Genomic DNA, 18323 nt, shown 5'->3' on the forward strand with positions numbered 1-18323 from the left:
AAATCACAGCATTGCTGTCGGTGCTTGGATCCGCGGTTCCTCTGCGGTACATCCGTGTCTCTAGATATACATAAATGTTTTTATTTTAATAACTTCAAAACTACTGAACAGATTTAAACCAAATAAAAAAAAAGCTCCTTTGTGGACCAAGATCAAGCTTTCTGCTAAATTTAGTCTAATTCCGTTCAGCAGTTTGGCCTGTAGTTGTGTCTAACATTCCAAAGGGAAAATGCATGGAGAAAATATAATTTGGGCACTCACACATGTCTTGATCACACAAATATCCTTGTGATCAAGACACTTATGAGTGTCGAAACGCGTAGCGGTATACAAGAATAAACCTTGGTGATTCAGCAAATCCTATTTCTGAGCGTGCATCTCTACCACTATATATATATACCCGGTAGCACGCCACTTCAGGTCAACTCACAATAATGACTTGTCAAAGTTGACATATTTTGTTATAGATGTGGTGGCTCCTCTCAACCGGGGAGGAGACAGAGAGAGATTACTGAGGAAGAAAGAAACAGAATACATAGTTGAGCTGGATAGTAAATATCCTAACGGACTCAATACAACAGAAGATTTACATCACTTGTTATAATTATTCACATGATTTATGTTTAAGTTGTGTGTATTACAGGCTACTTCAAAGGTAGATATAGAATGAACTTTTATGTGGTTTTTTATATCTAATTTTTTAAGGTCTTCCAGAACTATAAACTTCATATGAAATACAGCAAATTTGACTGCATCGAGTTGCACCTTGGGTGAATGAGTTGCGAAATTTCAACTTAAATGAAAATTAAAGCTGATAATAAGCTTCGTAATTGTAAAAAGACTATGTACATATTATTGAGTAATTACTTTTTTGTCTTCATCAAAAAGGTTTTTTCTGCCTTCACTGTTTAAATATTATCACGTTACAACTTTCATTTTAGTAATCACTTAGGGTTTGATCATTATTATGGGCACTTGGAGCACTGTTGATATGTTCAAACATGGATTATGATCTCATATATGATTTCTAAAAACCAGTATCCATATTATCATTGAGTACTGTGATATTAAATCATGAAACGTAGATGGCTATATATTTAAATTGTGAATATAGATGTATATAGTTATAATATATGTAAATATATGTATATAGAAAATTTATATATTTTTCTATGTGTATATACATTGTTTAAAAAAAATTTTTTTTGCTGGATTGTTTCTTTAATGATGTTATTTTTCATGACTTTAGAAATCATAAGTGGAATATGAGAAAGAAATGGTTTATGCATTCATGCAGTTATATTGTTTTCCGTGCCCTTTAAGTTTTATTATGGGTGTGCACTTATTAGAAACATTGATGAGTATTTCGTCTATGTCTATGCACCATGTGATTCACAAAGGAGGTGGAGTATCACATTGCAAAAAAATGTATATAATGGTTTGCTGACCAGGTGTATGGTGTGTGATCAAGAGCACTAGTTGCTCGAAACGCGTCGCCTGGGAGGTTGAAATAAATCTCCCTTAATGCAGCCTTGGGTCCGTGTCTTCATTGCAGGAGTTTGCTGATTTGAAGATTTTGTTTTGTATATATATATATATATATATATATATATATATATATATATATGAAAATAATTAGAAATTAGCATTTAAAAAACCTTTGAAATGCACTGAAAAAAGCAGAGGTTTCAGGGACGTTATAGTTACAAATTAGCATTTAAAAAACCTTAGAAATTCACTGAAAAAAACGTAGGTTTCAGGGACGTTATAGTTTGTTGGACATTTCACTCATACAAAACCATAGATATTCCGCCATTATAGTTAGTTGAGCTAACCATAACTCGCGCCCTCACAATGCACTGCTGATGACATCATATATTACATCATTCATGACATGGTCATTGACATCACTGATGACATCACTGATGACATCACTGATTACATCATTCACGTAACAATCTGTTGCACCTCCTTACACCCTAATATAACCTTTGATACACCCCCTGGAAAATACAGACTACCATTTTCAAAATCATCAACACACCGATACCAGTTACATCCCTGAAATGGTTTTTTCAGTGAATTTCAAAGGTTTTTTAAATGCTAATTTCTAATTATTTTCTTCTTTAAACCTATAATTTTTTCAGTGATTTTAAATTATCACTTCATTGTCAACCTAGTGAAAACAGCCAATATCTCCAGTTTTCCAGCAATAGCTTCCACCCAAAAAAATGTGTCACAAATGAGCACAACAACTAACGGTAATAATATACAGAGTAGACGTCCCAGTGCAAAAATTAACACAAAAGCACCAGTTCCAGATATTTTCAACGAGCAGCCAAATCTGGGGTGCGATCCAAAAACAGGAAATAAGCCACACTTGCAGTAGGAATCTACATCTGAATTTTACTGGTGTAAACCGGGACGACTACCTACAATGTGAAAGGAATCATAGCCCAGAATCACATCTGAAGCACAACATATGCCATAGAGTTACTGATCACGCGGCTAAAACACTCATGAAGGCCACAACATGCACTGCCACCTGCCACAGGACGTCCCCCCGGACCACCCCACTCCCTACTACCACCGAGGCAGCGCAGAACAGGACAGCGGACCTTCCAAAAACGGCATGGTCCCTCAGCCACACAATACATGAATGTTGCCAGATATGGCAAGCAAGTATGTGTGAAGGACGCAAGTCATCCATCAATCATAATGCACACAATATCAAGTGTAGCGGTGATGTGCTGGACATCCACCACAGACGTCACTGGACATGTAACCCCGGTAAAGATAAAGGAGTTGAGCACATGTGCCCTTACCCAGTTCCACTGTCTATCTGTGTCCGTGTGTTCATTATGTATGTAACATGCTGCCCCTGGGCCCCACCACATTACATAGTGCTCTGGACAGCGTATGCAGCCATCTTACCTTTGACAGTGGAGGGAAACTTTAGTTATGTAACTTTGTCTCGGTCATTGTACAAGTACGTATGTAGAGACTGCATGATTAGATTACTGCAAGCAGAGTGTATGGTGCGTGAGGATTGTCGTAGTGATTGTATAAGTACATATGTTGGCGCAGCCTAACTTCGACAACGAGCTTGTCTCTAATTGACTGCCCTCCATGTGCCAAAAACTGAAACTTCAACTTTCATTGCCCTGTATTGCTACAGCTGCAATACTCCACTGAATGTACAATAAACATTCATATCCACACAGATGTCTCATGTCCACCATCTTTCTTGTGTGGAACTATGGATGAATATAGGGTCATGGATTCCCCGTACCTTACATGTGGGCCATATTGTTGGACTTGGCTCACAGGGTGACACTTTGACTTTTGCAACCTGTGTGACGATAGCACTCCAACACTGACTCCCGCATCCATTGTTGTCAGATTTTTTTAAGCTTTCTATAGCCCAAAGCCAACCAAAAAGTAGCCCAAACTAGCCCAATATTGCTACTTTAGGGAAGGAGGGGCAGGTAAAGCATCAAGCAGGCAGTGAATGCATTGAAATTGATGTTACAGCAGTATGCCAAGTAAATATGTGTCTAATAAAGCGCTTAAACATACTACTTTGCTGGAGCGCTGTATATATATTTATAATCTGGCAACTAGCACAAAACAAAATTTTACCACACAACTGGAAAAATATAGCCCAATTGTGTGTGATATAGCCCAATCTGGCAACACTGATGCCACAGCCACTCCCTCACGGCTGGTATACACCCACACCACACACATCCAGCACAGGCGTCACAGGACACATGACCCTACTAATATAAAAGACCAGGCGCACGTGCCTTACGCCATTTTCAAGTTTAAAGTGCATGGCCTCACTTCTCACTGAGTTAGTAGCACCGCAAGCACTGAGCGGGTGTACAACCTGCGATGATGATAGGTGCACTAGTATGTCCTCTGCCATGGCGATATCAAGACTCAGTTCCAAATGTGAGATCTATTACCTTGCAGAACGGAGCTGCATGATGTGGAGGGTGCCGTGACCTTGAAAAGGTGAGCAGTGAGGCCTTGGTGCGCAGCATCAGGCAAATAACTCTGGGCGCTGGAGTGGATGTGGTACAGCAGCCTGTATGCAGAAAGACGGCAGAGTGATTTAGGCATACGCACTCATATATACTCTGCCACAGCGTGGGATTGGTAACGTGAGCACTGGTGCAATGCCCAAGGGGCCGGTGCTGAGTTCCAACTGTGGGCTGCTTTTTGGAACAGGCTGGGGGCAGATTTGGGCGGTGTCACTGTCGTTGGGTTACAGCCAGCGGCCCAGTGGGTGTCTAAATGCCATTCTGGGGGCAGATGGGCGTCATTACCTCACAGTTAGCAACAGGCAGAGGTGTCACTTTATTTCTCTCGCAGGGTCGGCCCATTAATGTATGCATACCTAGCAGGGCAGGGGGGTGAGCAGAAGAGGCCTCACTTGTTTTTAAATAAATAGTGTAAACAAATCCGTGCATTTTTTGTATCTCCCCCACGCCCCCTTTTTTAAAGAAAATGACGCTGGAGCAGTGTTTAGAGCAAAGGCAATATGCAAATGTGGGCCACTTTTTATTTTTAGCGTGCCCAGGCCGATTTTGAATCCTAATCCAACCCTGCTCTGCCATTACTAATTCTGTACTATCTTTCAGATGTTGGAGCTTGAGAGTACCACTAGGTCGGGGCACGTGGTTGAAGACAGTGCGCTAGCGTAAAGGTAAGCTGTGACGGTTTTGTACACAGTGTGGGCACTCAGTATCCCTCCTCATCTCTTCCTTTCTCTCCCTCACACTCATTCTATCTCCCACTTCCTCTTACACTGTTTGTCTCTTTCTCTCTCTCTCTTCCTCTCTCTGTTTCTCTCTCTTTCACTCTTCCTCTGTTTCTCTGTTTCTCTGTCCCTCTTACTCAAATTCTTTCCCCCTTTCTCTCTCTCTTCCTCTCTCTCTCTGTCTCGCTTTGTCATTCTCACTCTTTCTCTCAGTGTTCCTCTCACTTTCTTTCTTTTCTCTCTCTCTTCCTCTCACTATTTCTCTTTTTCTTTCTGTCTTCTGCTCACCCATTTTCTCTCTCTCTTCCTCTCTCCTTTGATGGATGCATGACACACAATCTTATCTTGCTTTTTACCTTAGAGGCTGTGAATAACAAATCGACGTTCACCCCCCCAACACCACCAGACCTGAACACGCGAAAACTCTGCGATGATACGTGGCCATCCTGACAATCAACATCCACTCTGAATTGTGCGCTCTGCTTTACTGTGAGTACGCAACGCCTGAGAAGATTGCTTCGGCACGACGTGGACCCTCTTACACATGCGCCGGTGGCGGAAGGTGAGCAGAGAGACTACTTTCCGCAGCAGCGGTCAGTCACCTCTGGACAGTGTGAGTGGATAGTGTGCAGCAATCTGTGCGCTAAAGAGTGCACAGACACCTCCAAGCAGTGGGAATGGATCAGGTGCACCACCCTTATTGCGCATTACCAAAAATAGAATTACGCGTGTGCAGTTGTATGTACTCTACAATTAATAATTCTATACTAACTTTCAGATCACTAAACTTGAGGGCTGCACTATCTCCCGGCACGTAGTTGGAGACACACCGGTGGCACAAAGGTGATCTGCTTAACAAAGGAAGGAGTACGAAGTTCCTAGGTGTAGTGATTAATCACACCAAAAATGTCATTCTTAGTCAAGTCTGACAAGTAAATTACAGCAAGTGAAGGAGGGGGAATCCTCCTTTCGGAACTAGGGCTCACACACACCCAGCAAGCTAGGTGTCATGCTGCATCATTTGAGCCTGCTCCCCATCGGGCCGGCGCTGCAATGCCCGACGGGCACCCTTAAAGGGACTCTTTTTCAGAGATCTTCTGTTCCTTGCCGTAAGGGTGCATGCGGGTGTGTGGAGCCTAGTTACGTGTAGATGTGTGTTAAAGTGTTCTAAAATAGGTGAGGGTGTCCTCTAATGCTGCTGCAATATTCTGTGAGGGAGCCTGCCTAAGAAAAATGAAAGGGGAGGGGTACCTAGAATTGTTCTTAATGAGACAAACTGCGTACTCTACTTCCTAAAGGTCAACATGTTTCTCGCCCTATACTCGTCAGTAAATGATCAAACGGAGATTCTTCAGGACCGTGCAAAAAATAATAAATAAAGAAAAAACTATCTACAAGTGGGTGGTAAGGTGCTCTGTTACCTACCACTGGCTGCACCCTAGGAATTCATCCTCTAGGGGAATCTGGCAACCTAATAAAGTTTAGAATTATGCCTCATCAGGTGCAGCTTATTTAAACATCCAAAGTTGGTGTCTCTGCTCCGTATTGGGAACCCGTCTAACGACCTACCCCGATCCGCTGCTTCCAGGAAGGTGAGCTGCAAACATTCTTTCCAGTCTCAACACTCCCTCTCCATCTCTTGCTTTCTCTCTCTCTCACACTTTCTCTTTTTCTCTGTCTCATTCTTTCGTTCTCTCCTCCTCTCTCTCCCTTCTTATCTCTCTCGCTTCCTCTCTTTCACACTGTTTCTCTCTTTATCTCTCTCTTCCTGTCTCTTACGCTGTTTCTCTCTTTGTCTTCCTCTCTGTCTCACTCTTTCTCCCTTTGGCTCGCTTCCTCTCTCTCCACTCTCCCTCTCTTTATTCCTCTCTCTCTCTTCCTCTCTCTCACTCTTTCCCTCTCACTTCTTCTCTCCCATTCTTCTCTCTCTGTCTTCCTCTCTCTCACACTGTGTCTTTTTCTCTCTTCCTTGTATCTTACTCTTTCTCGCTCTTTCTCACTTTATCTTTCAGATCACTAAACTTGAGGTATGCACTATTTCCCGGCACATGGTTGGAGACACAGCGGAGGCACAAAGGTGAGCTGCAAAGATTTTTCCAATCTTAACACTCCCTCTCCATCTGTTCCTTTCTCTCTCTCACACTTTCCCTTTTCTCTGTCTCATTCTTTCTTTATCTCCTCCACTCTCTCACTCTTTATCTCTCTCTCTTCCTCTCTCTCACACTGTTTCTCTCTTTATCTCTCTCTTCCTGACTCTCACACTGTTTCTCTTGTTGTCTTTCTCTCTGTCTCACTCTTTCTCTCTGTGGCTGGCTTCCTCTCACACACTCTGTCTCTCTTCCTCTCTCTCTCGCTCTCTCTCTCTCTTCCTCTCTCGCACTCTTTCCCTCTCACTTCCTCTCTCTCACTCTGTCTCTCTCTCTCTTCCTCTCTCTCACTCTTTTCCTCTCTCTCACTTTCTCTATTCCTCTCTCACTCTTTGTCTTTCTCTCTTCCTCTCTCACTCTCCCTCTCTCTTTTCCTCTCTCTCACTCTTTCTCTCTTCCTATCTCTCTCTTCCTCTCTCTCTTCCTCTCTCTCACTCTCTCTTCTACTCTTTCTCTCTCTCTTCTTCTCTCTCACTCTTTCCCTCTCACTCTTTCTCTCTCTGTCTTCCTCTCTCTCACATGGTTTCTCTTTCTCTCTTCCTTGTATCTTACTCTTTCTCTTTCTCACTCTTTCTCTTTCAGATCAGTAAACTTGAGGTCTGCACTATCTCCGGGCAGATCGTTGGAGACACAGCGGAGGAACAAAGGTGAGCTGCAAAGATTTTTCCAGTCTCAACATTCCCTCTCCATCTGTTCCTTTCTCTCTCACACTTTCTCTTTTTCTCTGTCTCATTCTTTTTTCTCTCCTCCTCTCGCTCACACATTATCTCTCTCTCTTCATCTCTCTTACATTGTTTCTCTCTTTATTTCTCTCTTCCTGACTCTCACACTGTTTCTCTTGTTGTCTTCCTCTGTCTCACTCTTTCTTTCTTTGGCTGGCTTCCTCTCTCTCACTCTTTCTCTCTTCCTCTCTCTCTCTCTCTCTCTCTCTCTCTCTTCCTCTCTCTCACTCTTTCTCTCTCTTCCTCTCTCTCACATTGATTCTCTCTTTCTCTCTTCCTCATATCTCATTCTTCCTCTGCGTGTCTCTCTTTCTCTATCTTCCTCTCTCTCACACTGTTTCTCTCTTCCTTGTAGCTCACTCTTTCACTCCTCTTCTCCTTCACTCTTTCTGTCTTTGGGTTCCTCTCTCTCACACTGTTTCTCTTCCTCTCTTCCTTGTATCTTACTCTTTCTCACTCTTTCTCTCTTCTTCTCCCTCTCTCTCTCACTCTTTCCCCCTCTCTCTCTCTCTCTATCTCCTTTCCCGGACGCATGACGGACCATCTTATCTTTCTTTTTGTCTTGCAGGCTGTGATGCACAAATGGACCAGAGATGACACGCCACAGCTGTACATAGTTTTACTTGTTGTTGTTTTGTTTAAATAAAATGTTTTATATCTAAATCTATACATGACTAAGATTCTTGTTTGTCCAACCGCACAGGGACACTTCCGGGTCCAAGAAGGTTGTTGGGGGTATGCTGGTGATGAGGGAAGAGGGTGTGTTACCTGCCAATGTGGGGAGATGCAGCATGAAAGGGGTATCTCTCAGAGAAAGAACTCCGGTATGTGTTCATAAATGCATCGGACAGATGTCAGCTGACGGACTGAATCACAAAATGGCTTTTCAATACTCATATAGTGTGACTTATGAACAGTTCGCACCCAGGCTTGCAGAGGGACAGCTGCAGTCCGTGGGCTCGACTCGCAGAGGGAGAACTACGGGCCGTCCGCTCCCAAAGGAACAGCATTGTGGTAGCTCGGAGAGGTAGAGGCACAGCAGGGTAGTAGCTCACAAAGGTAGAGAGCTGCGAGCCAACGCACTGGCTTCTAAAGGCATACCTGCGAAGTGGTGATGTTGGGCAGAAGGAGCATGAAGTGGGCATCTCGCAGAGAGAGACGTGCGGTATATTTCCAGTCTTAACTTCATAGATACAACTGCAGCCCGAGAAGTCCCAACGGAACAGCTGCAAGCCCACCACTAGTTCTCAGAGGCAGGCTTGCGGGCCCAATAAGGTTGTTGGGGGTATGCTGGTGATATGGGGATAGGGTGTGTTACCTACTGATGTGGGGAGAAACAGCGTGAAAGGGATATCTCTCACAGACAGAGCTCCGGTACGTTTTCAAAGTTGCCTTGGACAGATGCTCATATAGTGTGACTTATCAACAGTTCACACCCAGTCTCGCAAAGGGACACCTGCGCCCCACAGCAAAGGACTAGCTTGCAAACGTAGAGAGGTGGGAGCCGACAAACGGGCTTCTAAAGCCATAGCCGCAACCTAGTGATATCAGGAAAGGCAGCATGAAAGGCATATCTCACACAGATGCCACTGTTGCCTTGCAGAGGTAAAACTGCGGATCCGATGGCTTCTACACGGAGACATGCGAGGTAATGGAGTAAATCACAAAATGGCTGCCAACACTTCCTGGTTTCAACAGTTCACAGCTAATGAGCTGCACGCTCGTGCTTGTAACTCCTCAGCCAATCACATGTCAGAATTCTCAAATATCGATATCTTGAAAATTTGATATTTCTTAAAAAATACTGATCAGATTTCCACCATTTAAACAAAAGCATGCTTTCTGGACCATCATCTTTCTCCCTGCCAAATATGCCGTAATTCCGTTCAGCACTTTCACCTGTACTCTTCTGTAAAGGTTTGTATAGAAACTGCATGGAGAAAACACATTTTGGGACCCCTTTTTTCTCAGCCCCTCCTACACCATTCACCCCCAAACTTTCAATATAGGACCTAATCAAAAAAAGAGAAACTTTTTGGAGAATTTCATAAAGATTCGTCAAACGACGCCAAAGTTATAAGCACATACAGGCCTCCAGGAGAGGGGGCTGCGCAACCCCCCTCCCAACATGACTGAAGCCCTCGGGCTGCGCGAACCCCAGCGGGCCAATGCAACCCCTGCGAGCCCCGCTACTATTTTCTAAGAAATGCCCCCGGAACCTAGCCAACCGAAGAGCCTCATTAAATTAAAATGTGCTACCCCAGCGTGAATTCTGCCAATTTGTTTTAACAAAAAATACTTTTTGGGGCCCTGGGAGTCCTTCTAGGACCCCCTCAGCAGGCCTAGGAGGTCAGGGTGTTTCTACCCTGCCCCCTTCCCTTGTTTTCTACCTTTGTTTCTCCGTTTCGGGTGACTCGCTTCTACAAGATGGCTGCCAACACTTCCTGGTTTGGAGTGCTAGCAGCCAATCACAGTGAAGCTCAATCACTTTACATTTTTCTAATTTCTCAGCAAGTACTGAACGGATTTACATCACTTTTAAAAAAAAGTCACTTTCTGACCCAAGCACTACCTTTCTGCCAAATCTGGAGTAATTCTGTTCAGTAGTTTTGGCTGTAGCCTTGCACAAAGGTTCCCATGGAAAATTAATTTTTTCACTCTTATTTTTTGAATTTCTCAAAAACTACTGAATGGTTTTACACCATTTAAAAAAAGGGTCACTTTCTGAACCAAGCTCTACCTTTCTGATAAATTTGGGGTAGTTCCGTTCAGCAGTTCGGGCTGTAGCTCGTCACAAAATTTTCTATGGAGAAAACGAGTTTTAAGACCCCCCTTTTTTCTCAGCCCCCGCTGGATGAATCACCCCCAAACTCTCAAGATAGGAGCTGACCTGGATAGACTTTTTTGGGGAGAATTTCCGAAAGATTCGTCAAACAATGCCAAAGTTATTAGCAAATCCAAAAATGATTTTCCTATGGAAACTAGGTTGTAACTATAACTACCTACTGGCGACCGCGTCATGGACTGACATTATGTCTATTTATTTTATGTGAAATAAATTCACTCTGCTTTTCACTTGAAAAAATTATCGTTTCTGTTTCCTGACCGCAACGGGGTTTCTTTGGAGTTACTCAAGAGGTCCTCACCTGGTTTACCTCGTCTTGGAAGGACGAGCAGGAACATTGTTGCATATATATATATATATATATATATATATATATATATATATATATATATATATATTTTAACGGAAGCAGGATTGGTGGGAAATATATATATATATATATATATATATATATATATATATATATATATATATATATATATATATATATTTCCCACCAATCCCGCTTCCGTTAAAAACGGGCTGACACAGGCTCAACATCTCTCCAGGTAAGCTTTATTTTCACCATCTATTTACATTCTTCTGCTGATAACAATCGCCATCGCTGTAACTCTGGCAGATGCGGTTCGGCGGGTATGCCAGTATTGAGTGACAGAGACCGCTGTTGGGAGTCTTAAGTAGTCTGATGTTCGCTCCTATTGGGGGATACTTGCAGCCATAGAAAGCGGACTCCAGGATCAAGATCGTACTCTCACTGCGGGTTGTTTCCTTTTTGTCCCTTCCAACTCGCAATCTTTCAAACCCCCACAAAGTCAGTAGAATGCGTAGAATGCGTTCTTAAACATGCTGCATACAGGGGAATGAACACAGGTCCAGTCTGTGGGCATAGTACAGTGACCATGTACCAAGCATACTATTGTGCCCTGACGTCGTCATATATATATATATATATATATACACACACACACACACACATATATATATATATACACACACATATATATTTATTAAAGCAACAACTAATTAACAGAATCCTTCCTCAATGAAGATGCACCCTCTCCAGCCCGTAACCTTCATGACCTGTACTTCCACAAGAGCTTTCGGTCCTACTGAATGCCTCTCTAAGTATTTTCTTTTTGGTCCTATTGAATGCTATCTAACATTCTTATATTGACTTTGTTGACTGCCTTCCCACTTTCTTATATTGACTTTGTTTCTCTTTCACAAATGTATACTCCTATATTTTTATCTTTTTGCTTTGCTGATGTACAGCTCTCTGATACACAAAAGGGTAATGTTCGCACTAGATAAAACTCAATAACTAAATAAATTAATAAAATAATATATATATATATTACGAACACCGGAATCTCCCAATCCTCGGGGTTTTCCACAGTATGAGAGCACTCAAAGCCAGTACATCGTGGGTTTGCCAAGTAATTTATTAAAGATATTTCTCTGCAGATAAAGTCAGCTTACAAACGCGTTTCGGCGTTGTCGCCTTCGTCAGTGTCAGCTGGCGTTTGTTTTTCGACATTATTTAAACACAAACATGGTGACCATCTGTCACGTGTTCCCAATCAACAACATAAAAGAAGGCACATATCATTTGCAATGTGATTACACGGCAGCCATCTTATAATGGTCAAAACATAATATAAATCAATATTCACACTGCATTAAATACAAGTATATAACACTAATACTTGGGTTAATTGAGAATTATACTCAAATTATTTACAAATTCAATCATTTAAGATTACCCAGTGCTTTATATTGTACATTATTGTACAATCTCGTATATTGGCGCCTATAGTGCCTTCAAACTTGCGACTCATTCCACTCCATTCATGAGTCCTCAAGAAAGGTTCACAGTTAAAGTAATATATATACAGTCAATCTTCCTATACTGTTATCACGCCCTGAATGGGCAAAACGTTATTCCAATTCATTTCTCTTACTTTCGTTATAAATTCACAGTATAGGGAAAAAGAGGCAAATATTTCTGAATATGCACATATGTTTCTTGTTCCAGGTTTCTAAGAAAACAAAACACAGTCAGGTGGGATGATCATATGTGTGTCCACATCTCTTCCTCATTATTCATCCCACCCGGGGCCTTTGTCTGTAACTGGATGATGAATCTCGATTCCAGAGTTCTCAACTTTTTCACCCAGTTGCCCCCCCTCTCTGTTCTGACTAACTGATCCAAAATGAAATATGTTAGTAGATTACTGTTACTATTGTAAAAAAAAAATAATAATAATAATAAAAAAAAGAAAAATATATATATATATATATAGCAACTGAATAAACACCCTTGGACTATCTCCTGTCTGGCGTTTGGTGACGGCTGCTGAGAGCGTGTTCAAACGTGTATTTGTTTGCAGTAATTGGATTTCCGGGTTGCTCGTCCGGAGCACACGCCACCTCCCTCGGGGCCCCTCGCACGCCTGGAGCTTGTTTTTGGAACATATATATATATAGATATATATGTATATGTATATATGAGGTTTTATACATATATTGATTTTTGTGGTTGCCCCGCACACTGTGTGCCACCCTTAAAAGTATTTACTAGCGATCCCAGTATATGGACCCCAGACTCATGTAAGCAGTCTTCTAATGTGTTGTGTTTGACTGTCTCCAAACTGTGCATAGATCTACAAAATGTATAGTTACATCACTGTAAGGACCAGTGGTTGTCCAGAGACCATCCAGAGCTATTGTTTGAACACATGTTCCTAACCTGGAAGGTAAAAATTATGTTTGGAAAGTATGCAGTTAGTCAGTCTCCTCAAACTAGTGAGTTACTTGAGTAGTAGGTTTTCAGTCAGTGTAGTTGCTGCTGTATCTGAGAGCGGAGATGGAAACTACTCATCCTCCTGCATCTAATGATGGTGTTTCCAGAAGCTCGAATATCAGATCATATTTATAAGGTTTCGAAGACCTTTCTCAATCTTAAAAAGGGGGTTTCTTCCTAGTAAGGATGAGGCGAAATGCTCAAGCAAATATTTTGTTATATATGGTGGCTGGCATAAATCTATCAGCCAGCCAAATATCACTATCTTTATATAAACAGGAGAACATCCAGAATTGGTAAAGATTATAACTCCTTCAAAGTCATCTCTGGAGCATACACAACTGTAATGTAAAATATGTTATTGATGTATTACAAATCATTTCAACTTACACTCAATTAATAATTAAAGTATTTCATATACACAATGTGACAGACAGGCTTTCAAGAGCCATGAGCTGGGAGAGCTCCCTCATATTACATCACATTTCTATCTGTAGTTTCTGGTTGAACAGAAGTGCTCCAAGGAACATGCATATTTTAGTTGTGCAATCATAGATTGATACTGATGCCTGTGTTGGATGCAAGATAAATTGTCCAGATCATCATACATGTGTCACCTGTTACGGTTACATTCAATGGCTTAGTGCTTCTTTTACTCAATATTGTTTGCTAGTTCAGTGTCAACTGCTTAAACAAATGACTCCTATTTGTAGTTCTTATTCGAGTTAATAGAAGTATTATGCTAAACGTGGATGGTTGTTTAATACAATCAGTACCACTGCACGCTCAGATAACATCTTAGTTACTAGTGGATTATGACCAGACGGAACATTTGGGAAAAAACAACATTCTCTAATCTTTCTTGAATTGATTTTCGGGGGCTCACAGTTCTCACACAATGAAAAAAATTAATGTCTGAATAGTCAGATCAGTTAAAAGGCGAGCATCAATAGCATGAGAGCCTTCAATGCAACAACCAGATTTAACGGATGACCTACTTTATGGGCATAGACCTCCCCTTACAGCCAGAGGGACGCTGGAAGTACCGACGGACAGAGCGGTGCTTCAATTACCTGAGCTGTTTGCCAGGTGAGGTGAGGCAGTACTCTCCTGCACAATATGCTGGGAGAATGATCCTTCACTAATACCCAGGTGATACCTTTTCCTTTTTCATATTTTCTTTACACAACACTAGCAGTAGCGACACAGGTCCTGAAGAATGCAGTGGATACCAGTGTGATCCGTAATTCCTGCTGAAACATGTCGACCAACCTGTTGGTAGCTATTAGTTAAAACTACCAATCTCGCTCTTTTTAAGCTTTAGAGACTTTGAGGTCTCAAATAAATAAGTACTTTCCTCAGAGCCATCTAATTTTAAATATCACTACTTTGCACTTTTGCACTATTTCACTTTTTCTCGCACTGCTTTTCAGTAGCCCCCTGCGACCCAGTTATATCACCACTGGTTCCCATGTTGTCATTCATGACTAAACTCTTTTCCTATCCTTCATGGTTAGAAGGAACCCACATGATGAAAAGGGCGCCCAGGAAGAGCTACTGATGGGTATTTTTAAAAAACTATGAATGATGTACCCTCTCTAGCGAACTAACATCACTAGTTCCATTACATAGTCGTATCTTGTGAATTTCATACCTTTGACCCTCCACTACTATTTGTATTGTGTCTAGTTACTTTCGGGGAGTGTAGTGCTGAGTGGTCATTAAAATTAATCCCTGAGACCCAAACCCATTTTGACTTGTTTGATGCATAGTCATTTATCACATGTAGCAGCTCTGACATATGTAGCTAAGATAGTAGATAGTAAGATAGTAGATCTCTAGAAGAATACATAGAATGACAATGAATCCAAATGGTTAAATCTGTCACCAGCTAATCTTTAACTGCAAACTTCAGAAGAATTCAATATTATTCTATACCGTATCAACAGTTAAACCAAAAATGAGTACATAAAGTATTGCCCTCATGAATCTGAAAACTCACAGACTGGGAATTCATGGGGTGGTGCCCATATAAAGACCTTGTTACATCTTTCACATTGAAGATGCTGTAACTATTTAAGTGTGATGACTTAAATTGCAATGCCAAAGTTAACCACTTGAGTGAAACAAGAAGAGTCAAGAGGACACTCCCTACTCCCTGATTAAAGTCTGATGCCCTGACAGGGGTACTCAAGAAAAAGTCCAGTACTTTCAAGGTGTATCAAACAAATCTAATCCTCCCTAGTGGTGGTGGCTGGTTCTCGGGTCACCAAGAAATCTAGGTAAATTTGAAGCAAAATAATGATTGTTTTCAGCTCAATTTCCCTGAAACGTTTTGCAGTTCTTTCAAATAATAATGGCATTCAATTTTGCAATTTTTCAATGATGGTCTTTCATTTTCAAGATGTATGAAGCTAGCATCTTTCCTTACTTACACCTTCCACTTCTGTTTGTCTTACTCTCCTGCCTGCTCAAATTTGGTTCTCAGTCTTATATTATAACTGAGAATCCTCTGGGAAACAACAGGAAGGAATAATAAACAATTATGTGGATTTACTCAACAAAATCAGCCTAAATTCCTTTCAGCCATATTTGTTGGCTTCTCCAATCCTATCTCACTTTCTGGCCTCTAATAGTTTCACATCCAGTACACTCAAGTCCTGACTACATTGATGAATTTCACCACAAGGGCAAAAATAGGTAATTAGATAATACAGATGTTGGTTCTGCTTGGCATTTGACTATTTGTGGGTTGAGGTAAATGGGAGTTAGGTGCTCCGGGGGTACTGCGTGGGAAGGAGGGGAAGGAACACATCGGTCAGAATTATGAAAGACAAGGGATGACTTCTGTAAAAACATTCAGTTTAAGTTGCTCCAAACAGCACTGGAAAGAGAGGTCGCTGAAAGCAACATCAATTATCGAACCTAAATCTACAGTGTTGTAGACTACTATATCCATCGGCATGCATAGCACCATCAGTCAAGTTTGAAGCTGTTTCCATAGTATTTGAGTTTTACTGCACATCTCAAGTGGATTATAAAACATGAATGCCCTTCCCTTTTGAATAACCCCATCTACTTCATTTTCTTTAATTGGGTTACATCTGATATCAAGAGTGGTAAGTAATGAGTTTTTGCATGTGGCTTCCGACATCAAAAAGTCTATTGTCAATGATGGCACACTGTGCTAAAAGCATCGTCTTAAGGAGAGAAGCAACTGATAATTAAACATTTAATGAACTGGAAAACTTGCCTCCTTTTGAGAGGGATTCCATGTGAAGTTGCTATGAGTCCATAGTCATGAGATAATAAGAAATTGTGAGTCACTGCTTTGTTTTTTAAGTGGGCTGCTAATGGAATTAAGAAGAAAAAGGACATAGCCTCAGCCTCAATCGGCACAAGATTATACAATTAGCAGGGAGGATACCTAGTAGGAGTATATGAAATATGCATATCTCTTTGTTTATGTGTTTTTAACATTTTCTTTAATGCTTTAGCCTTCACACTACCCATATTCAGCATGTGGCACTATATAAATACAAATAAAGTAAAGTAAATGAAAGAATTCACAAGAATGATGTTCTATATTTGCTAGCCACAAAATCTATGCGGTTTAATATTTTCTTTCAATTCTCAAAGTAACACACCCTTTGTTTTGCAGAATTCCTTTTGAATACCTCCAGTTACTGTAAAGAAGAATGTACTCACTATGCACTTAAATAAATAGGCGGTGAAGCCTGAAATAATAACAGGAATCTAATGATAATTTAGATAACACTCGATTACCCACATGGCACATCTCATATCCATTCTAACACACATTAAAGAAATAGGATGTTTCTTTAAAAAAATATTAATTTTCTACATTTTTATCAAAAGCACCTCAAAAGCTGGCTAAATAAAAAGACACTCTACCTCCTGTTCCATCTTCTTTTTCAGGTCCTGCATTTTCTTCAATTCATTGTCAAGCTTAATGGTCTCCACTTCATAGGCAGACAGCTCCTCCTTCAATTTCTCATTTTGAAGCTGCAGACTCAAGATATTGGTACTACTGGTCGAAGCTTCTTTAGACTTCTCCTTCAACTAAATCAAAGGGTGAGCTCAAATAAGTAAATCATTCAACATAATTCATTTGCCAAACTAAACTATATTTTAATATTTATGTTTCATGGTTATAAAATTATCAGTTTTAAAAACTTATATGAACCGATCTTCAACTTGTTAGGGAATAAGTTATAAAGAGACAAATACGCATTGTACACGTGGTACAAATGCATACTTGCAATAAAGAGCAAATTGTGAATTGGACACTAAAACTAAAGGTGGTGTTTTATTCTGACAACTTAAGCACATCACAAATAAAGCAACTAAAAACGTGTTTTATTCTGACAACTTAAGCACATCACAAATAAAGCAACTAAAAACATCAAATGACTTCCCCAATGGTATTTTATTTTAGGTTTTGTAGCACAATACATGACGATGAAGTATCAGAGTAGGAAATGCAGACGCTGATTGTAGTAAAAATGAAGAAAAGTTAAAGTGTTCTTGTAAAGGAGAGGGAATCTAGTGGATGGACAAACTCTCACTGGAAGAGGAAGACTTCTTGTTCCATTTGGAATAAAAATTGCACATAGGTTTCTTGAAGTCATCCAGGAGAGGATTGCACAGAAAATACCTCTTTAAGAAAAGTTCAACTTTAGAAGTCCAGAAACTCTTGACACAAAGGAATGTTTTTTAAGCTATTTGGGTCCTGTGTTCAATAATTCCCAGTGTTGGACCTGGCCCTTTCTGCAGAGTAATCCCTAATTTTTGCCTTCCTCTAACTTCCTTTGTTGAACTCGTTTTTGTTGGCTTTTAGGACTCTGTACACGTTTTTCCTGCTAACCAGTGACAAAGTGCTGCTCTTCTTTGAAAACATTGTAAAATTGGCTGTCACCTGATTTGTCCCTGATGGGTACATTTGTACCCATACGTCAAATAAATGCTACTAGCGGGCTGCAGCACTCGTTGTGCCACCCAATCAAGTAACACATTA

General features: G+C 40.8%; 1 protein-coding gene across 1 annotated transcript in view; it reads right to left on the reverse strand.

Annotated features, from left to right (window-relative positions):
• Positions 1–18323, reverse strand: part of LOC144828023 (uncharacterized) — a 1462897-nt gene that overhangs the window by 209254 nt on the left and 1235320 nt on the right. The window contains exon 27 of the mRNA XM_078686162.1: positions 17201–17368. Coding sequence (XP_078542288.1) covers positions 17201–17368 — 168 coding nt within the window. The remainder of the gene's footprint in view (positions 1–17200; positions 17369–18323) is intronic.

This window comes from Lissotriton helveticus, chromosome 4_1, assembly GCF_964261635.1.
Source record: "Lissotriton helveticus chromosome 4_1, aLisHel1.1, whole genome shotgun sequence".
NCBI classification, from domain to species: Eukaryota; Metazoa; Chordata; class Amphibia; order Caudata; family Salamandridae; genus Lissotriton; species Lissotriton helveticus.